Source organism: Amblyomma maculatum, chromosome 8, assembly GCF_055883805.1.
Source record: "Amblyomma maculatum isolate TAMU_Amacu chromosome 8, ASM5588380v1, whole genome shotgun sequence".
NCBI lineage: Eukaryota > Metazoa > Arthropoda > Arachnida > Ixodida > Ixodidae > Amblyomma > Amblyomma maculatum.
The window spans coordinates 25890100-25913380 of record NC_139351.1 but is presented as its reverse complement, the minus strand read 5'-3'; the positions used below and the strand labels follow the sequence as shown (position 1 = coordinate 25913380).

The 23281-nt window shown below is 43.5% G+C and overlaps 1 protein-coding gene and 1 pseudogene across 1 annotated transcript; both read right to left on the bottom strand.

Moving 5' to 3' along the window:
- Positions 1-973: 973 nt before the first annotated feature.
- LOC146180771 (uncharacterized) lies at positions 974-2135 on the bottom strand (annotated as a pseudogene).
- Positions 2136-10807: 8672 nt separating this feature from the next.
- Positions 10808-23055, bottom strand: LOC146180770 (uncharacterized). The gene is made up of 2 exons (XM_084575652.1): positions 21911-23055; positions 10808-10913 (listed from the first exon to the last, which is right to left on the bottom strand). Exons 1-2 carry the CDS (start codon positions 23053-23055, stop codon positions 10808-10810), a joined length of 1251 nt encoding a protein of 416 aa, XP_084431778.1.
- Between the last annotated feature and the right edge of the window lie 226 nt (positions 23056-23281).

The following is a 23281-nucleotide window of genomic DNA, read 5'->3' as shown; positions in this document are numbered from 1 at the left end:
TGTCATGTCGCGCTTTTGTCGCTTCTGGGACTTCCGGACCGCGAGAACCACTCTGGTCGGTGGCGGTATCGGGCGTGCCTGGTGAGGACGGCGCATCCTTGTCTTCTGCTGGGCGCACTTCCAGCGTGAACCGTCTGCTCCAACATTCGTCCTGTTCCCCTTGTGTGTTGCTGGCATGCCGGCTGCGTATAAGCGTCCAAACACGCGGAAAGGGATTCATTTCCTCACGCACCACTCACGGCATATATGCACTACTCACCGCAGGGCTGGGCAAAATACTTCAAAATAGTATCTTCGATGCGATACTCGATACCTTTGAAAATTGTATTTCCGATACCGATACAATATACAGAACCGAAATCGATTTTCGATACACATACCCGATACTGTATCATCGATACATCACTAAAATATCAAATATAATATAGGTTATTACGACTAACGAAGTTTACATAACTGAAATCTATGTCTAATAAGGCCGCTAATATAATTGGCGAACTTAGGAAATGTTCGCGTGGTTTCTGTAACCTTTAGTGTATTTCTATGGAGCACTTTTCCTGAAAGGACTATAAACGAATCCGGCCGCATGGATATGTTGATGCTCCGCTGTCTGCGCAGTTGGCCTTGTTAGAACTTTAATTTGGACTAAAGCCTTATATATGTTGTAAGCAGCCTAGCGAAAAATCATTTAACCCACAGTTCGTTTACAAACCAATCTGTGAGCACTTGGTTATATGAATAAAACTGAAACGTTTTTCGTTTTCGGTTTGATGCTATAGAGTACTTACCCGATGGCCTGGGCCTTTGATCAAACTAAATGATGCAAGCTCCGTGCGCTTGGGAAGTGAACAGTTAGTTTGCCAGTACTGGATTAACAAACTTCTGAAGCTGAAAACTATTCTTGAAAAGCTAGAATGAAAACAACAAGTAAAATGGCTGAACGTTTTTATTAGGCAAAATGTATTCGTTACGTTTACTTGAAGGTATTAAGTAACATTTGTTCGAACCGCCGGTCCGAAAGAGCTCTGCGATGTGGGCGCGCTATAAGGGACGCAAATGAAAAAGTTTCTCTACAGGAGCAGACGAGCACGTCGCAGTATTATACTTGACGAAGCCCCCTCTTATCAGTGGATAAGAATGAAGCATAGCCAAATCAACTCGAGGACCTTGTAAATAATTGACAAACTGAAGCTTCACTTACATCGGAGAGCTATGGCTGGTTATACCGCTTGTCTCTTCAAATGAGAAGAATACGTCATTGACGCATTCGATGCTGCTGGTGCCGATGATGCTACTGCCTCGCGTGTGGAAAAATGCGCGGCTTGTGCTTTGCTGATGCAGTCGACAACAGCTTCTTCGGTAATCTGCTTAGCATGACGGCGGAAGTCTTCCACTTGTGCTGGCAACCACAACAACTTGAAATAGGGGTGTAGAACAGCAGCAACTGCTGCCTCTTTTGCAGTCGGTTTCATCTTCAAAAGATGGTCGAACCTGCAGGTGAATCCATTTCTAACTGCATCCAAAAGTGGCTTGCAATAAACATAGTCTGCAGCAGCTTTCTCGTGAAGCTTTAATTCCACTTGAAGAAGAGTTGGGAGCAGTTCTCCGAAGAAGCAGTCAGCTTCAGCTTGGAGGCTTGTTAAAGCAGACGCGATGGGCTGCAAGACATCGCAGTACTCAAGCAGAAAGGCGAATTCCCTTTCTTAGAATAATTGCAGCTTGAGATTGTTGCATAAGTCTCGAAATTTGTCCTACGATCGAAGAACGTGTTTGATGCTGTTGTATAAAGAATTCCATCGTGTTACACACGGCGTTTGTGAAGAATGCTTTAAGGCGCTCACGGTTATCTCAGACGACTTGGGCCTTCGGACGCAGTTCCAAAGTTTCGAACATTTTATCATGACAGATGAGTGAATGAGCTCAAAAGACACTGTCGACAAAGCTACTTTAAAGTCAGGAAATGCCACAAGGCCTAGCGTGTGACACGCTCACCGGACATGAGGAGGCAATGTAATTTCGGCATTTTCGAGGCCAAGAGGTTCTGTCACTGACTCGAATGACCAGTCGTCTGCGGCGCGGCACCACGGCCTGCAGAGGACGTTGGGAAGGGGCGATATGTCTACATTGGTATGCATGTCGCTAGAAGGGATTCGACTTCACCCAACACCGCACTGCTCGCTCATCGCACACCCGAGACCAGAGATCGTGCCCAAGACTGTTTGCATTGCAGCCCCATCCAGATAGTGCAGCCAGAGCTCGAGTTTCACCAACGTCGGCATTAACGAATGACGTAGAGGCCCTCTCCCTTTCTTTCGCCACTCCTTTTTTCATGAACTAAAGTCGCCTTTGAATCTCCTAGATTTTAACCCTGCAAAACTGTCTAACCAGACCAGAGCTATAGCGCACCTTCTTTTTTTGCGGCTGTGGGTTTCACGGACACTCAAAATCACATTGCGGGCCCTATTTGAGACACTGGCCTGTGATATGCCCTCACTATGTGGCGCGACATCTTGAAATTCTTTTGGTGAAGCGGTGACCACAAGCCGCTAAAAGGGTTTTCAAAGTTGCAGCCGAGGCTGGCTTTTTTGAGCGAGGTTGTGTACATATTTTTTGTCTTGAATCATTGCGTATGTTTGCAATTCTAACAATGCAAATATTTCTTAAAATATGCAATTTAAGATTAGAACGCTTTGTAATGCCTTTTGCAGATAGTTTTGGATTTTTATTTGCGAAACTGTAGCCTCAGCTACTTATGCGTCATAAAATGTAAGGACAGAAACACTGACAGCATTTATGGTGAAAAAATGTATTTGGGGTTTATTGGCAAAGTGAACATAGTTGAGAGAGTTTTGGAGAAAATAGACTGGTGCTATCTGAAATATGATACGGTACCAAATAAGTAACTTTCCTTCCTTCATCAGAACAGTAAGTATCTTGTCAATTAATTGCCAAGATTTTATCAGCTGATCTTCACATGACCAAGTTCCACTTGGAGTGGCAGTGTTCGTCACTATGTGCTGCATACAACATACATATCAGTTGATTACACCTAGCAGTTGTGTCCACTATAAGCGCGGGTGCCTTAGAAACTCTTCAAGTTGTCGTCTCCAAATATACGGCTGTCCCGTGAAGTTGGCCATTGCGATATTGCGGGTAATCAGCGCGTTCATGCGTAGCCCGCGGGCGATACGCGCGGGCTACTGGTGATACCCAGCCAAGGCAGCTACAAAATTAGTTATTGAAATGATGCACCTTTGTGAAGTCTGCTCGGTTCAGTAGCCTTTATCTCTCCTGCGTTCGGCCTGTCGACAAGTTTAGAATCCAGTCATAGCAGAAGAAAGCTCGAAATTCGTTTTCTCCGAGGGCTGGAACTGTCGCCACTGGTCGACGAAACGTAGAGCAGGGGCGTCGGTAACGCCAACTATTTACGAGTGCATTGCTATCTTTTACCAATTATTTTTTTAAAGAGCAAAGCCACAAAAGCACGAAGAATTTGAATACTTGAAGTTTGAGCTCTCAGCCAAACTTGGTAAGCTGGCTACTTTCCAAGGCAGTTACGAAATCTAAACTGCTAATGGGCTCAGTTCGGTGGATCTAAAAAAAAAGCACAACTGCAAATGAATCCTCTAGCATACAAATTAAACTAGCAAATGTATCCAGATGGGCGCAAAATATTACTAGAGTCAAGTTTCTGAGTTAATTATCGCCTAGCATCGAGCATAGTGCAACCCTTGTTTGCAGCCAGAAGTCGAGTCCAGTCCTCAAAACCTGTCTTTCGCAGCATCTTATGAGCTGCATATTCCGCCATGTATTAAACTAACAGTGTCGAGCTTTTCTTAATTATGCTCCTCCGCGGTCATAGCGGAATGAGCTAAGCTTCTGCGTCCTCTAGCTCTCCGCCATCAACAAATTTGTCGAGTTCGATCGAGAACTCTCGGATGGGCTCGAGCTTCTCTTGGCATTATAGTTATGTTTGCCCTGCGAAATTAAATTGACCTTAGCCTCTCCGCTTTCCAACTTTCCGTCATCGACACGTTTGTCAAGCTCATCGATAACTCAATTGGCTCAGCCTGCCCGGCTCTTACAACGAACTAATTAGCGGAAAAATGCAGTTTCCGATACTGGACATTGGTGCAAAGCTATAAAAACAGCGCATTTGTGGTTGTTAAAAAGTGCAACGGCGTCGGATAATAGGATCATCCTTATGCACGACAAAATCGGTGAAGTTGCCGCACATAATAGTATAAAAAATTACACTACTGCTTACATTTTACCACAAAATTCTGCCACATGCTCTGATCCTGATTCTCAAAGAAGGGTTCCTTGAAGTACAATCTTCGCAATCACGCCTGCTTTTAAAATAACCTTTAGCGGAAAGGTCCCCATTATTAGCATCCATCTACCTGGAAATAAATCAGACAGCTCCAATTTTATGGCACAAGATTTAGCTCAAAGAGCATACTACAGGATGAGGCCATAGGAAATCACCTTTGAAGTGCTTCACGATGGTAAGCTTACCACTTCACGATGGTAAGCTAGTTAATCAGTAGAACAATCTGGACTGAAATTTCCTTATTCATCAAATTTTGCTTTGCTTTCTTGACGCAGGTTTGGTTTGGTAACGTCCGAAAAGGGTGTTACCCAAGCGTTCATATAACCAGAGAAAATCCTCACCTATCAATATCCATCCCAGCAGCCATTTCTGTCATGCAGGAATTATTTCTTTCTGGCGGTTTTGAAGCATGCACTTACACCTGCTTGTTACCAGCTTTTGAGAACTTGGATTTCTTTTTAATATACTAGTTTGGCAAAGATTTACTTCACCAAACCTAATTTTTCGCGTTCAATTACCTCACGCCCTTATATATTTGTATTTTCATTTTCAATTTTCGTAGCCAGCAATGAATCATAGAGGTCATTTTCTTTTCTTAGCAACTTTATCACATGAAGGGGGTAAGGGCACCGAGACAAGGGACAAAGGAAGAAAGCAGGACCAGCACTATCACATGAATGTTTATTATAAAGAGCATCTCCTTTTAAAGGTGTGTTGCAACACTTTTAAAAATGTGTGTTATGCTCTGCAGCAATAATTCTGCCTTTAGCAGGTGGAGGTAATTACTCTACTGCGAAGCATTATATGTGTCCATTAAAAACACCTTCCACTGGATGACCTTGATTCTTTTGAAGATACTCTCTGATAGAAAGCCAACTTCTCTTTCCAAGGTCAAGATTTGCTTGATACCTGATGTTTCCAATATTGAGCGACAAACTGAGCACTGGTTCAGTGGTTTGGTATTTGACTGCGGTGCCCATAGAGGCGGGATTGAATCCCAGCTTCAGCGGCCACTTTTCGGTGGAGGCGAAAAGTAAGGTACCCGTGTGCTGTGCGTCATCAGCGCATGTTAAAGAACCCTGGAAATCTTGAGCCCTCCACTATGGTGTCTCTCATAGCTTGACTAGCTTTGGGACTTCACGTATCATAAACCTAAACCGCTAACCTAATTTCAAATTAGAATCGGTGGAATAAAATGCTTTCACAGGTTGATGAAGGAAAGAGCAACAGCAACATCAATAGAGGGAAGAAGTTTAGAACTGTTCGCAGGAGATGGTGTCACACTGTATATGAGAGTCAAATAGTTTTCTATGTTGTGGCATGAATAGAACTGTAATACTGCATTTCAGTAAAGGCTATACCGTACTCACATATCTATTGTGAGTATTTTCATTGGAAGCAGTGCAGTCACACAACCTCTACTACCCCATAACAATTTTTAGTGGCGTCTCAAAACAGCATGCAGATTACAGTTGGGAAGAGAATTGTGCTGTGTTTGTTTTCATCAGTGTTCAGTTTAAGTCACACATATGGTAACCTGAGTAAATTTTGTTTAAGGAGAGAGAAATATAAAGCTACCAATTAGGATTGTGGACATAATGCCCTTCGTTCAAATAATTCCATGGGGCATAAATATTTTAGGCGCACCTATCAAACAAGCAATTTGTGTTAACGTTGTTTGTAGTACAGCCTTAAGCAGCTTTACAAAGAGTACATCAAAGTGGGGTTATGGGGGAATACCTCATGGGCAGTTGGTACTGATGCAATATTTAATTGCCCCCTCAGGACTCAAGTGTTCCAGCTACCCTTTGCATCTTGTACTCTGGTGAAGACATTGAGGATGCCTACCAGCTGCATATGAGGGTTGACCGGGATAAGCTCTTCTCCGTGAAAAATGCAGAGGAGGGACTGGCAGCTGTTGCGTCTGCTTACTGGCTTTTCAACATCCATTACAACCGCAAGCTGTTCAACACGTTTATTGTGCTGGAGCGGCTCTTCCTTCGCCTTGACCGGTGACTACAAAATTTCTCAACAAAGTCTACCAAAGTATGCAATTTTAAAGAGGCTGAGTTGTATGTTGTGCTATTTTGTGTTTCGTTTACTTGTTTATTATTTGTAGACATGTATCAGGTGTTGGGACAGATGTGTAGTTGTGAAGAAAATAGTTTTCTGTGTCATGCTTTGCTGCAAGCATTAATTTGGCAAAAATTGTGTGAACTTACACTAAAAAAGCCAGGCAAGCGTGATATTTTCTCCCATATTTGGTGTCTTCCAGGGACATCCAAGCTTTCTAAATGTTTTGTGGTAGCAGCTGTTATTTCAAGTTGATGAAAGGTAAAAGTGCACAGGAAGACACACACGAGTGAAGACAACACAGGACACGCGCTAACTCTCATCCAATTTATTTGCAGGAACAGCAGTAAACATATGCTGAAAGGGAGACATGTGCAGTACACACATCAATAACAGAAAGACAGAGTCAAAACAAGGAAACAAAATATTACAAATCACGATCAAGAAAAATGGTCTCTGCCTTCCAGAGCCGCACCGACGTATCCCTCACGCACTTATCTCCACTTTTCCCGATGTGAAAAGCTTGCAAAAGTTCACAGGCTGTCTTATAGCGGCCTCTGCCCAGGATCTTAATGTCACTCAGTTGCGGCTCGCACACAGTGCAGTTTGCTCAATGTGCTTTAAAGCCCGCAAATGATCCCCTGTCCGGTCATTATTATAGCACCCGTGTGGCCTATGTATGTCTTCTCACAGGTGAACGGGATCTCATAAACGACCCCCATGGAGCAGTTGACAAACCGGTTAGCATGCTCCTTATATCCGCTCGGTTTTCCAAAACGCAAAATGCGTGAGCACCACTCGGCCATCTTCTTCCGAGTGGAGAACACCACCGGCATGCCGTGTCCTTTCGCTACTTTCTTAACGTGGTGGGCAACCTTATGCATATACGATACCACAACAGGTATAACCGTATTTTTATCCGGCGCAATCTTTTTCCCAAACATGGCTGGCTTGGTTTTCTGAAGAACGGCTTCCGTCACTGACACAATGACCGTGCAGGGGTAACCGACAGAGAGCAACCTGTGTAATTGCTTACTAACACTTGACTGCACAGCATGCAGGCAAGACTTTGTGAGCGCTGATCCAAAGCATTAGTTAGCGATAGCTCTCTTAATAGTTCTGATGTGCTGATAGGTAGGGCAAAAGTCTTTGCCGTGCCCACGGAGCGTACATACAACAAACATGAAACCTCTGCTCAAGGGCGTGGTCTCCAAAAGCTAAAAACACGCAAAGAACCGCGGCAACGCACGAACCAATGCATATTCCCTTTTTCTCTGGCGATAAAATCTGTTCTCGTCCCTTCCTTCCTTTCTCTCTCTGTTCCTTTTTCCTTCGTCCTTTCGTCAAGTTGCAATGCTCCATTTAGCCCATTTTCAAGTTCTGTTGAGCTGTTCATCGGCACTGCACTTGCGTGCATTCCATCATTGCTTATAATTAGAAACCAGGCAATATTTTGTGTCTAAATTTATGGCCACATTGCGGATTCCAATTGTGATGGGGCCATTTTTAAGTAGGTATTTCTACTGTGATGCAGTCCGAGGAGGGAATAGCAGAAGTCTTCATGGTTCAGTGAACATTTACATTGAGTGCATTCAGTCAAGGTACCCTGAACAACTGATATAGCTTTTTTGAAATTACATTTATGCTCCACAGCTGCTCCAGAATGCACATTTTGTATTGAAAGCTTATTTTTGCTGTCTCGCACCTGATAAAGTATTTCTTAGCCATTTCAATAGGAGGGCGGTGCATTTCACACGTCAGTGATGTGATATTTTGTTTTATTTACATCATGATTGTGATAAATTTCATTTTAAGTCATTTTGGGAAGTTCACTATGTAAACCAACAAAATATTTTGGTTATAGTGTTAATAAACTTTGCCACCAAAACTGATAGCTGTCACTCTATATGCATGCATGCAATGCTGCAGGTGTATATTATTTGCCTTTGCTGGGAAAAATAACATCACAGTTTCAGGGATCAGCCTGCACTATCTGATATGTTTGTATACTCTGTAGGCATGTTCGGATGGTGGACAAGCATCTGCGTGATATGTACAGAGAGAGGCCTTCAACTGAAGCCGTATATGTCTAAAACGGGATCGTAAAATTGCTTAGCTAGAGCATTACATCTGTGGGAAGCATTTTCTGTTACATTGTCATGCACTGAATATTGATTGCCATGCACTGACCTTTGTTAAGTGTACTCGCGCCTGCATTGGTCAAAACACGGGAAGAGATCAGTTGTGACCGAGCATTGACAGTAAGTTCCTCTGCTTGTAGCAATCGAGGGCCAGGATTATGAAGACTCGAAATGCAGGCCTACAGTATTTATATACATTTGTGGATGCATTTCTTGGCACGCATCATTCCGAGGCATCTGCTTCATGCGAGTCCATATGCATGTGGCGTACCCTTCGAGCACCCATTTCGTAAGGGTGTGAAGGAAATATTGCGCCCTCTAAAATTTTCAGTTAGTACCCTCCTTTAAGGGTGCGGTATCTGCACCCTATTTTCTGCACCCTACTGGTTGCACCCTTTCAGTAAAAAAGGGTAGGCGTCTGGGGACAAGCCAATTTCCAACCAAATTGTTTAGTGTGTATCTGTAATGCACGAGGTAAGCGGCAAATATTTAGGCTTACAGAATCCATATTTCAGACGATTATGCCGTAGTTATAGTACATTGTGTCAATATTAAAAATAAAACACGACATAACAAAGCCGCACTGAGTTCAGCTCTGTTGCAATAAGGCCTAGAGTTCGCCACGGCAGGTAATACGCGTTTTGCGATTCCTGCCCTGGGGTCTTAAAATAATGCACGAGGGAAGCAGCTATAAGCAGTACAGCAGCGTTATGCGCATGTTATATGAAATATATAATGTTACTTACTATCAATTGACGAATTCCTCTTTAAAAAAAAAAAGGCCTATCGTGACACTTTGTGCACAGCACGTCGAAGCGACGACACTGTAAGTGTGGTAAATACGCTGCCTACATTCCCCATGCTGTCGAAACGATCTTCGGACAGCACCGCGAAGAGAAGCTTCAAAATATGGATGGCTATATAAGAGAGAAAAAAAAAAAACACGACAGAAAGTCACACTGTGTGCACGATATATACTCCTGTCGCGAGGCCTAGGTGATCGTCAGGGCAGCGTTGAAATGAAAGACGCGGACGGCATGATGCTGCAGATGATGTCGCACGAGGCTCTATATCTGTAATGTACGAGGTAAGCGGCAATTATTTAGGCTGCACAGAATACATACTTCAGATAATTATACAGTTGTTATAGTTAATGGTGTTCATGTGAGAAAAAAAAAACACGCCGTAGCAAAGCCGTACTAAGCGCAGCCCTGTAGCAATAAGGCCTAGCGTTCGCCACGGCAGCTAACACGCGTTTTGCGATTCCTGCCCTGCACTGTAAAAACAAAAACACCTCTTTGGGCATTCTCGCTATTCAAAAAACCCTTACACCCTGAGCCTAGGGTGTTACGGTCATTGAAAATCACCTCTTGCATATCATAAGGGTGTTACGGTTGCAGAATATGCCTTAGGGTGTTATGGGGAGGGATAACACCTCATATGCTGGGTGTAAGGCAGCGTCACTTCGTAGCCTTTTATACATGGTCGGTATATACTTTTGAAGCTCCAGAAGGCGGCAAAACCTGATTTCCTGAAAGGTTTAGAGCAGCACGATTGTGGCTCGGGCTATATATGTATACCTTTGGAGCATGAGACCGGGGGAATTAATTTTTAGTAAATAATGTGAGTTTATGAAGTGGCTCGTCAGCCACTGCAAATTCCATTGTCTGAAGACAATATTAAATTTAGGTAAATAACCTTAAGTGCAAAACAGAAACTGTCTGTGCAGTGGCTGGAAATCTTGTGCTTGACTCAGCACGCAAAATCTGTGCGTGGTTATCAACCCGCACAGCGCGAGGATGTGCTCACTGCAAGGACTTTTGCACCCACGTACTGCGAGTCCGGCAAAGTCTCTGCATAGTTAACCTGCAGAGCGCATGGATATGCACACTCGCATAGCGCAAGAACTGAGTGCACTCGGAAGGTTCAAGACAGCAGTCTGATCTCAAAGGATGAGACATTGACACAGGAATGGTATACCATACTATGTTAATACTTCGCATGGTTGCAAGGCTCTATACATACTCCTCACGTTCGTGTTGCGCATAATACTAATTTTCCAGTTTTAGGCTTTGTGCAAGGCCTCAATCAGTGTCTGCTGCAGTTCTGACACAAAATGTTTTGCAGAAATGATGCCTTCCATGTGATGGGCTTCAAGTGTAAAGCATGCATGCTTGCAAAACCAATACTATGTGGTCACCTGGATTGGCTTTATTCATGCCATGTCTCAGCATGGGTGATACCTGGTGATTACAAAACTTCAGCTGCTTTCAGTTCGCCAGGTTGGAGCTTGGCTAGAGGTTTTCTTCTTCAGCTGCTCTTGGCCTGGCGGGTTCGGACTTGGATACAGGTTTTCAGTGTGACGTCTGCAAAGTGCAAAAAAGGCTAGACTATATCCCAAAAATGCAAAAATTCAGCTCATGTCTTTTCAAAACATTTTGAGAAAGGAACCAGTAGGTGCTCTACTATTATTTGATAACAATTCAAAACATTTCGATTTGAACTACAGAAATCTGAGGAACAGACAAGCATAGAGGCTGCTCGGCATCAGTCCACCACAAAATCTAATACCTGAGTCGAACAGATATTTTAAGGGTTTTCAAACCATACCGTATCAATCAATGACGTTTGAGCACTGCTTCGTGGAAAGGTACAAAAATTAGCGAGACAACAGAGCAGTGCAAAACTGGATATTAAACTGGCCTTTGAGAAGTAGAACTATGCACTCTTGGATATGGCTCAGCATATAGGGCTAGAAACAAAATCAAGCCTGCAAGATTATGCAATCCTAAATATACGATCATATGAAGAAAAAAAAAAAGGACACAGAACACTGCAGAAAGTACAATATCATTGTTACTTATACAAAAAAAGCTGATAAGACATTTCCAAAAGGGCATGAGTATTACATGAGCCTAGCAGCGAATTATCGATTGCAACAGTGGTGGTACAATAACTTCTAGTGAGATTATGGAATCTTTCAATGGTGATCAAGAATGCCATGTAAAAGTGGCACAACTCTATTCAAGTTTGAATGCAACTTAGAATCTTGATGGTCAATCTCCGACCGTAACTGTTACCTTCAAACGCATTTATTGTCCACAGACTGATAACAGAAGTTAGTGAAATTTGATGGATGTAGGTGCATTACATAATCCACAGCCATATCTGAGCCCTCAATGCTTCCTCCGGTCATAAAACTCTTGTCAAAGTTTTATATATGGCCAGCTCTGGGCGCTAGATGTGCCACTATGCACAAAAGTGCTTTGAACCCTCCTTGCTTGCCATTAATTCTGGTAATTATCTACATCTAACATTAAAAATATCTAGCGATTGTCTTATATGCTCTAGCATTAAGATTTCAAGTGAAATTTGTGCCTTGCATTAGGCGATTGCAAGACAAGGACAGCGCTAACGATGTATGAATGCATCACTGAAGCAAACATTTAATAATTCACAATCACATGAAAATATGCCTTGACTCAGCAATGTGCCTCTGCTCCATAGAGTGGTGGAAACAGCCATTCCTCTACTCAAGGCTTGGTTAAGATTCATGACCGCCCCTGAGCATTCCTTCTAACAAGGTCTTCTTGAGAAATCCCCTTCTACCCGATGCAGTGGAAACAGTGCATGGGGACCAGGTTAACTGCTATATTCACAAACATGCCTTGACTGAAACCTTTACTATAAGCAGTCCTCAAGGCCTTTTTTTTTTTTTAGAAATGAAGCTCCAATTGAATAGCTTCTCAAGTGTAGGAGAAAGTTTCCTCGCGAATCGCAAAATGGCAATGAAACTAGTATGGGAACACCTTGACCTCCTCTCCACTTGCAAACATAGGGGGCATAGCAACGTTCATATGCTGTGCAGACTTTATCCTACGGCATACCAAGCCTTTCATGAAATTGGATACAATAAGGATTCACTCACCCACTCTCTAAAGCATCAGCTCTGTGAGAACCTCAATCTGTTTGACTCTAAAATACAGGCACATCCTTTCAGATACGACCAAAAGAAGCCTCTTGATGTCCCTGCGGCTGATGCCGAGCATGAATAAATGTTGCCAATTGCAGGTTTCAATTGCTGTAGTTGATCATCGCATTATGCTGCTGTGGTGTAGGCACATTTCTAGTCGTCACCGGATACCTCAGCAGCATTTCAGAGTGTACGGAGTGCCGAGTTGCAGCAAGCATTTAAAGCCCAATAACAAATGAAGTATGAACAGTGGTTTCTCCGGACAGTGGTGCAATTGTGGGCAATATCATATTGTAAATAGAAAGATAGGGGGCACCGGATGCACAGTTTTGCACACAGAACATCTGTGCTGCACACACCAATGGTTTAATGATTTCCTGAGGGTATGTATGTCTTCAGACGCATGGCACTGTGGGGGGGGGGGGGGGGGTTGTCTCTTGAGCTGCGAAGGAATATTCGCAGTTGGTGAAAGGCACGGCTTTTCAGGTATGCTTAGAATTATGGCTCCCAGCTTGCTTGGACACCAAAAGCTATCACACCATTGTTGGGCATAGAGCAGCTTGGTAACGCGAGGCATGCGGCTGGAAGTTCAATACAGGAGGATTGGAAGGCGTGACATCTAGGCGAAGCCACACCAATGACCCTCTAATGTCAAGTGCACCAAGCAGCTGCCTTAGCCAAGATCAAAAGCAAAGCCAGCAAAGCATCTATATCTAATGTGCCTGCATTGGCTGTGTATCGCTGCCTACAAGCAATGCAGTACACCAACTGTTTTTGCAACCAGCCACACCTAATCTGGCTCAGCTAAATCGACTGATTGATTTCCTGCTTAGCCAATGATGCTAATAGTGCTAGTGTGGCCTCCAATAGCAATGCTGGCAATTATGATGTTAATTCCTCGGTGCCAGTTTCGAAAAGCCATTCTTTGCAGGAACAAGCCCCTTATCGGAAGATTTAGGGCAGTGATCATGCAATCAAAAATTAGCTGGGATTTAGATTTAGATTAATCCAGTAGGTTGCGTAAGCAAAGCCGACATAGCTTCTCTTTCTTTCTTCTTTTTCATCTCTAAAGGTCAAAGGTCAAACGTGGCTACAGGCAGGGTATACGCAATGGGCTGAAACCTCACGTGGTATTGCTTATGCAATAAAAATCGGAAGTCTTCTGGCAAAATCAGAAGGGTTGTCATGCAGGCATCTGCAACATGCCTTTCCCCACAAGAGTATCCTTGTCTGTGGAAGCCATCACGCAGAGCAAACTTGCTATTAGTCCTCAAATGTGTACCGCAGCTCAGCACTAAGTAGGTTCCGAAACACTGCTCATATATACAGTGATAACTTGAAATGTGCAGCACCACAGAAGTATGTGGTGATCAATTACAGCACTGGAGTTAATGACAGACCATGGTTATGCATACTTGGTGTCAGAAGCTGGGATATCAGGAGGGTAGCCAAAGCCATACCAATGAAACAATAATGTGGCAGAAGTTCTGGGTTTACCAGGGTTGGCCTGGGCTGTCACTCAGCGAATGCTTCAGAGAACAGATCTATGCATACTCACTGTATCCACTTTCGTGAAAAGCTTATTAAACCCGCACAACGAAATGCACATAGCGAGCAAATGATATGACGTCCACCGTACTTACAAATTGAGTGGTATGAGGAGCCCCCAGTGTCACATAATTCTAGAAACCTGGCTGAAACCGGGTGCAGAAACATAACACAACAAAATCTGTCTAATCAGCGTTCGCCACCTTCATCATTAAGGTATGACAGACACTAAGCACAGTTCACCATCATAGCACTTCTGATATATCCAAGCCATCTGCAGAAGCTACCTAGCTTGCCACATGAACATTTCAGCAGAGACATGACTTTTTAAGGGTCAAATTATGACAATTACCAAATTCTCATGAGAAAACTGAAGTTTACAACCAAATTAGCACCTTTTTCGGAGTTCACTGACTGAGAGTGAGATACGCTTTTAAACTTCTTTTCATCAACTACAACCGTTTAAGGAAAAGGTGTCATCAAGGTGTAAGTAACCCGAGTTGAAGTGCAAACAACGAAATTTCGGAGGTGAGGGGCAGACTTTGTGGCATAGCAAAGGTCACCTACTAATGCTAACAGTAGGCCGCCTTGATTTGATTCATATGGTTCAACATCACAAAGAAACTTCGGCAATGAGATTCAGCCATTGTAGGTTGCTCTGGACAATTTCGACCATCTAAGCTTCTTTAATGTGCACTGACACTGTACCGCACATGGGCGCCTAGCATTTTGCCTTGATCAAAATGTAACCACCCCGGCTGGGATCGAATCCAGGTCACCCAGCTCACTAGTCAAGTACCCTAAACACTGAAACCACCACGGCAGGGTGTAGGCAGCCTTGAGGCAGGGTTACATTTGCAGGCATGTTTTGTACAAGCCAAGCTGCGGCTCGTGAGTAGCACAAGGCTGCTTGCAAAGTCCAGGTGCGGCTCGTGGCTCCTTGGCATCCATTGCCTCACCATCTGCAGTATTTCTGCCTCTAAAGATGGCTTATTTGTTCTGTCCACTTTAAGTTCCAATTCACCTACTGTTTAGAATTCTTTTGAACAATGAAAGTGATGAAGCCAAAACAATGTGCCACCCTTACGGACACATCTAACAGAGCTGCTCAGGACTGTAACCATGCCCATTCGAGAACTTCAATCTGTTTGCTTTACGAATGGGGCAGCAGAGGCATATTAACAGACATTTCATGACTTCTTCACTGTGACCATCAGATTTGTTAAATGAAAAAAAAAAAAAGACATGCTCAGCATTTTACTTTGCACTTTGTGAAATGTTGCCTGTTTAGACAAGAGTTCTCATTAAAGGTATGACAGCCGTTGCTGTAGGCCTGTAGCTGCAGAGCTGTCTGAAATATGCCTGCATTCTACTAGCCTAATTGTGCATGGAGCTGAGCCTTAGCAACTTTCATGGTGATGCAAAGAGGTATTTGTCCATGTTAACAACTCTGCCTTTCCATAATGGCACAGATCAGCGTCTCCCCTCCCACTTGTGCTGTAAGCCTTCCTGACACTAGCACATACTGAAAGCAAAAGCGATGGCAGCAGGCAATGCGATATATGCCAACAGAGACTCACGTTCAGTTGCTTTTTCTCCGCACATATAGTGAATTACAATCCCAGAACTGAAATGGTCTACCCGCTCCGCAACAGAACCCGTGCATCCAGTCCATACTGTGTCCCGACTCCGCATTTGGAACTCGTGCACCAACCAACACAAGTAGGTGGTGCCCGTGGACTGACAGAGGAAGTACCCGTCATTCCGTGCACTAGCCTGTGCTTCATATACACGTGCCGTCTGTTTTTAAACCTGTAATAGGTCTGCATTTCTCCCGCTGCTTCTAGGGATGGCGTTGACATAAACAGTTTATGCCATTCTTTAGTACAGCCAAGTGTGGGCAAGCATAGTAAGATTTTTTTTGCACTACTATCAAATTAAACAAAGTTGCAGTCCACCATTTTCGCAGTTTCAGAGTAGAGGAATGACTTCGAGTTCACAAATAGCACATAAAGATGGTTTCTGCGCATAGTTTGAGTCGCACTCCGAGGTGAGGTTTATAAAAACATTATTACATACTACTGCTGCTCTAAGACTTGCTGTCCTCAAGAGTGAGCACAAGTTCATGACAGCAATCTGCATTCATAGAGGGTGCAGCTGAACAAATACTCAACTTCCAGCCGGTTCTGTAGGTTTCGGCAGAGCAATCCAGACTGCTCCATGGAGCGATCTTGGCTCAGCAATCGCTCCCCATCTGCATTTGGATGATGGGACCTGTGTTCCAGATTTGCATTTCGAATACAGTTGCTCCAAAAAAGAGCAGAAAACATTGTTCTGTAAGTAACCAAACTTTGCGATTGGGATTCACTATTAGTAAAGTATTGTTATCTGTCACCTTGATCTGCTCATAATTTAAGTAGCATTATAAAAGTCTGTGATCCTGCTAGGACCTCAGATCTCACACCAAGGATTCAGTGCCCGTAGCAGGCACAACATGCATCTAGAGGTGCCAGATAATGTAACCAGTAAGAAAAGTTACGTTAACTCTTTACCTGCTAACAGAGCGAACGGTATGTTCATCATCAAACCTTTTTTTTAGATTCTACCTTGTGGCAATGGCAAAAGGCATTTTGAGTCCACTGGAAGTCTAACCTAGTACAGTGGTGATGAACAGACCCCTGACCCTGCCATGTGCCAAGGCGTAAATGTGCTTCACCTGGAATGCACGAGTGAACAACTCGAAGGCTGGAAGCTTGAACAATCTGTTTCCAGTAAACAGTGACATTGTTTGGGTAGTTATGTTGGAATACTAAGCAAGCACTCTGCCTGTAGCTTCACCTACTAAATTTTCACCCAAAGGTATGTCCAGTAAACAATGTCTGCAATGTCTGTCCAGAAATAAAATCACGACATATTCTGAGGACTTCAATCATCACACTGACTTTTTGATGATGCCAGTCACCTTAACATGAAATGTGGCAGCTTATGGAACCCTCGCACATACGAAACACACAGAGATTTAAATACAAGCCAAAGGCAGCCTGTCATCAGCATATTGTCAATGGCTTTCACTGTGCCACCAAGTTTGTTCCCCAACCACCCTGTGAACATGCAATGATCGCACCCCAACTCGAGTTACGCACAATGGCTCCTTGAAGGAAGCAGGAGCAGTGCACCAAGAAAGGCAAAAGTTCGTCCTTAGCTCCCATTATGCCAACTCTGAAGAATGCGCAGAGTCAGACCAGAAATATGAATTTTCACAAGAGAATTTAGTCAAGCGCCTGTTTTCACCTTTCAACTTGTGCTCTGGCTGATCTAGGTGGAATTCATTTTGCATTCAATACTCAAGTTTTGCTTCAACAACTTCACCATATTTATCAGGACTGCAGTGAAACTGCCTCTATTATCCACAATTTTTTTTTTTTGCTGAAGCTGACGTGGTGAGTAGGTGGTCTAGTTATACAATAATTTTTTCGGGCTGCTAGAGCCGACCAGAAAAATCATTTCTGTGAGCTTTATATTTTATATGCACTTTGTAGGTTTTGTGGATTACTTCAGTCAAGACAGAAGGTATGAAAAAAAAAAAAAACTGCCAAGCCAATACTGCCGAAAAATAGCTCATAAACTTTTTTTGCTGTCCCTTCTACTACTAAAGGCTCGACAATGGAGCTTTAAGTACGGTTGAAGCTGAAACAGTGTCGTCGCGTGTTCGCCGGCTCCATATCTCATGATATGCAAAATTTAATCGAACATAAGAATAATGAACAAGCCCTGTCGTAATACAGGTAGGTTTTACCGCTTATTAAGTCCGTGTAGTTTCAACTGCGCAAGCGCTGGAACTTCAACTGCAGCGCAACATAAGGCCCGGGTCGAGGCACTACGAAGTGGCCCATTCTAAATTCTTGCCGAAGGCCGAATCGCAGTACGGAGTCTGCACCGTGCATCCCGCAATGGGCTTACGAGTGCTGATTTGTAAGGCATATGTTACTATGATCGGTTAGCTCCTGCCACTGTCTCCTTTCCAAGACCCTGCAAGCGCAGTCACCCCCCTTTTTGTACTGAAAACCAAATATTCGTTTGTTATAATGAAATGCGGGTCTTGGTGTTTACGAGCTAGGGCTGTGTTGGCATGCATGACGAGTTCTGCGCAAAGTTTTCGGGATAATGTAAAGGAAAGAAGGAAATTAACTTACCTCTGAGATGCCAAATGTTTCCCGGGTGGTGGCCGCCCTTCAATAGTCCCGTCAGCGTTGTTTCCAGTAAAAGCGCACGAAGATGCACTATCTGTCGGGTACGCGGGGACACTTTTTGCACACGTTTACAAAGAACCTGACCACGCCTCTGCACATCACACGGGCTATTTTATTGCACTCTGTGCCACTGTGCCTCGTATATCTCGAGAGCATGATGACCCCAGCAGCGCAATAAAAAGGCACGACCCAAACCCAAACACCCACTCATTTTGGTTATGGCTGGCACTTCGACCAGCTTCGGCTGCTTCGGCTGGTTCCGACTTGTTTCGGTTTCGGAAGCCGCTTACTCGAGGAGTAGATGAGGGGCTGTGTTGATAAGACATAAAGCTACGCAGGAGACGGGGCACAGAAAGGTCTGATCCATTCCAGTTTACCTCCTTTCTGTGTCCTGTCTCCTGCGTAGTTTTGTGTCTTCAATACTTTGCCACTCGCCTCGATTAACAGCGGCAAACACGGTATCGGGTGGTATCGGCATGTTTGTCATGTATGCGCGCCTGTTTGTTTGCGCATTCAGAAATGTGGCGGTGCTAGCGAAAGACCACCATGAACTTCGGTTCTTTTCTCGCGACGCTGGACAAACTGTCCACGTGCTTGTCATGAACGTCAGGTTGACCGCGGCATTGAGGTCAAAAATGCGATGCTGTGGTTTGGCGAGCCGGAGCCACCGGAGCTTTGGCCCACAGGCATCGCCAAGTTCCTTGCTAAAATTCCTGATCAGAAACAGCGGCAGTGGCCATTCTGTTGTGTGTTTAGATTAGAAGACTATGTATGGCCTTCTACAAATCGAGTGATTTGTTTAGAAACCGAAGACGCCGAAGTGCTGGAACACTGTTCCGTTATGGCTGGTAGTCATCTATGGCTGTCAGCTGAAACTGATTACCTGCGAGAGATACTTACTTTTGTGATGTGTGCCTCACTACTTCCAGTGTTTAACTCTTCAATGGTGACGAAATTCTTAATGCTAGCTTATAGCAAAAGCAAGGGCTGTTGCAAGAACTGTTGTGTGAAAACGTGACGTGTCAAGTCAGGCAAGATATGCGACATACAAAAATAGCTTACCGGTCAAGCTCCAAGTGAAGGAAGTGTAGGGTGTTTGCGTGCACGTTACTTCAATTAAGCCTTCATAAAACTAGCCATAGAAATATTTCGTCGTGTCTGTGTGGCCTACAGCATATAAAGAAGCTAAGGCAACCAAGCTGCCGTTTCCATGCAGCACTGCTGGTGGAAACTGCACTGCAAGAGTTGCACGTGCAGCTGAATTGTGCAGAAAAAGAGAGTCAGGCCGGTTGGTTCATAATGAGTGAACAGTGCTTTAAGACAGGATGGGAGAGAAAGAAGCAGAATTGTCATCTTATTTCCCATCCCATCTGTTATTGCTGTTCAGTCATTTGAGGATTGTCTTTCTGTGGTCTTTACAAGTGATATATGAGCTCGTAAAGTTCACTACTGGAGTCGACTGACATTTCTGCTGTCACATTTATTTTTCCTTCTACAGAAACTCCAAGCAAATACTTCAAACTTGTGATGCCTAACTGATAGTGGTAATATTGTGCAGTTTTACTGTGCCACCTCCATTCATATGCAACATAATATTAGGGCGATTTTCGTCGCCAGTTTGACTGTCAACTACATGGCAGGCAACACATCAACGCAGTGCACACAGCCTTTGTCATGCATCTATGGTATGCATGTAACTTTCAGAAACAAACAGTTGAAAAAGCAAATGATGATATTAGATGTATAGTTGCAGTAACTCACTTTTGACATTGTCTTACATTGAGCTTGATATGTTGACTAGTTCGTCAACATGCATGTTGTAATATAAAAATTTCAGCATAATGAAAGGAAGCAAGTAGTTTTCTACTAATGTTGAAAATATACTGTATTCCAAGACCAAAATTGCAAACCATGAAAAAGTGCCTGTCGCATATAATCATGAATTATTACATGAAAGCTCCCACTTTGATCTCTTCCATATTTGAAGGGTTTTCACTGTCTCGACAAGTAATTTTTTAGCACTCAAGCATGTAGATGACCACAAAGTTGGCATGCTCTTGCAGAGCATGCGTAGCCTCTGCGAACCCTCACTGGGTGCGCAGATGTGCACAAAGGTTTATGGCAGCTCACATTCGCTGGCTTTATGTGCCTCTACAAGCTCTCACAAATGCGTGTCCAGTCCCACAAAGGCTTGCATATTCTCATGCATTCCTGCACAGTGGCTGTACAGGCTCTCATAATTCATGTTCAAACTCACAAGAACACATTCTTATACATTCAGATTCTTACATCTTGTACAACTCATGCAGTTTTTTTCAGTAGAGAGCGATGTACAACTGCTTTCCCTCACCTGCCTTTCATGATTTACTTTATTTTGCAGAAATTGTTATATTTAGTATGTATGTGCAGCCCAAGATAATGCCACTGCACTAGTCTCCTGTTATTTATTACACAAATAGTTTGCATTTTAAGCACAGCAACAAAAAGGAGTCACAAGATCAGCCAAAGTTTGCAGTTAGATTTATTTTCAAGTTTGCAAGAGTACTATGGAATGCTGGTGCATGTGCAAGTGGGAGTAAAAGGAATAATGTCCAAACTGGCTACAAAAATCTAGATTAAAGCATGTCTTGTGAACACCAGACTTCTGTTTCCCACTACATACAAGGCTGCATCATCCACTGGAAGACCTACAGTTGCAGGCACAACTACACACTCTGAGAGTCTTCTTACCACATAAGCATGAAAATGTTCGTCAAACTCCACTGTTCCAAGCTTTTGAGTGTACATCAAAATGTTCCTGTTTACTGAATAAATATTCGTGATGATGACAAAGTCTGGCTGGTCAGCAGAAATGTCCATTACCATAACATTGCCAACTCTGTACACAGTGTTGCAAATGCAAGTGGATACCAGAGAAAAAATTTCTTGGGCAATCATCTCATTAGCAGAGATATAGACCTGTACATCTGCAGGAATGTGCTCAAAGAGTACTTGCTTGCATCCTGTTGTTTGCCAGGTCTCAAAGCTGCTGTTGCATGCCTGCAAGTACATCTCATGCCCTTGGTGACGCTTTGCAAGAGTCACACAGATGTCCTTGAAGTTCCTTAACTTCCTAGCTAAGTCCTTAAAATATTGATGCTTGGCTTCATATCGCATTGCCCAAAGCCTGCACAGTGGGCCATACATCAATATATACCTCGGATAGTGAATCAAGTAATGCATTTTGCATGGAATGGCAACTGATGGGAACATTTCCTTGAAATCAACACAAAAACATGTTATCAGGCGTTCAAGGTAGGCAACATGCTCAACTTTCACCTGCTTGCTCATTATAATGTCAACTATTTTTCTGAAGAGGAGATAGATTCCCCACACTTTGTGTCCTCTTGGCACACATTCACCAACATAAAGTGGCAGATAACGGAAGAAGCAGAAAATCTGTGAGGAGTTCCCCTTAAGGGCAGAACCCTTTTGCAGTATTGCATTAGACAGTTGTTCTGGTTTATTCCTTCTGTCATTTCCTAAGTAGACATGCTCAGCAATTGCACTGTTCAGGGATTCTAGAGTGAATACACTGTCTTTCACGAGTTGCCTAATTACATGCTGTAGCAAGAATGGAATTACACCTTCGTGTAGGTCACGCATAATGTCTGGAGGAAGGTGACGAGTAGGATGAAATCCAGAGAATTTCACACTGCATTCACCTCGTACACCATAGAGTGACAAGGAGCTAACGCCACGAGCAAGTAAGTTGAGGTGCTGGGTGTGTAGATCAGGAGTTCTCTCAGTAAAATCTGATGAACGGTGCTTGGCTGCAGTCTCACACCGAAGTGCCATGCAGTGTCGGCATATCCTGCCATGAGTGAAATTACATTTGAACCCTCCAAGCCGATGCAAGGATAGGTTATCCCCTGTGACAAAGAAAACCGATCCTCTTAGGATATAGCCATTGACAGTGATTCCTGTGCTTTCAAGACAGGCTATATCATGAACTAGGGGTTCAAGCACTTTTTTTAGCCCATATTTGTTCACATGATGTTCTTTTGCAAGAACAGCTAAATGAATTGATGAGAGCTTTGACCTATTGTCAACTGGACGGTTCAAAACTGTGTAGTAAACTGCCATTATCTTATTTTTACCTCGCCTACTTCCAAGGGGATCACACAGTTCAAATTCATCAGTATAAAGCTGCAGGCAAATCTTCGTGACATCTCCTTGAAAGTAGTCATGAATCTGGAATTCCGAGCCGTCAAAAACATCTAAAAGATAGTCTCCCGGTTCCTCCATATTTCTCAAGGGCAAATCAATGAAGGAACCCTCAAAAAACTGCTCTAGAACCTTGAGCACTGGTACATAGCAGTAAGTCTCTTTTTTTCCATTTGGCATAACACCAAGGCAGATGCTTTTTGGTTCAACAAAGGGGAAGGAGTATTTCCAATAGCTTTCACGCTCAAACTGACTTAGCAGCTTTGACAGGTCTTTCTCAACAAAGGAAATAGCATTGTCACTGGTGGCATCAGGTGAAAGAAAATGCCTTGAAAATTGCTCCAGATACATTAATACATCAGCTGATATGTCCTGAAGCATAGCATCTGGAAGCCGTTTCCCCTCCTTCCACTTCAACTGTAGGAGTGCAAACTGCTTCATCAAATTCGGTTGTAGGCTTGAAGAGAAGGGTTCACTTTGGTTGCCTCCTTCCAAGCTGTCAGGGTGATTAGATTGGGCATCATCAGTCATTTCAATGCTGTCTCCACACATTTGCACACTGAATGCAGACCCTGTGTTGTTGAAGATTTCAGAATGGCATCTAGAAACATGCTTGCGGTAGGTGCCGTAAGAAACAAATGTTTTCATACATCCACAAAGACCGCACAACCAGTTCTTTTCACAGCCATGGGCAGCATGTAAGTGACGAAATAAACATTTCAACGTCACAACTCTTTTCCCACATCTGTGGCACTGG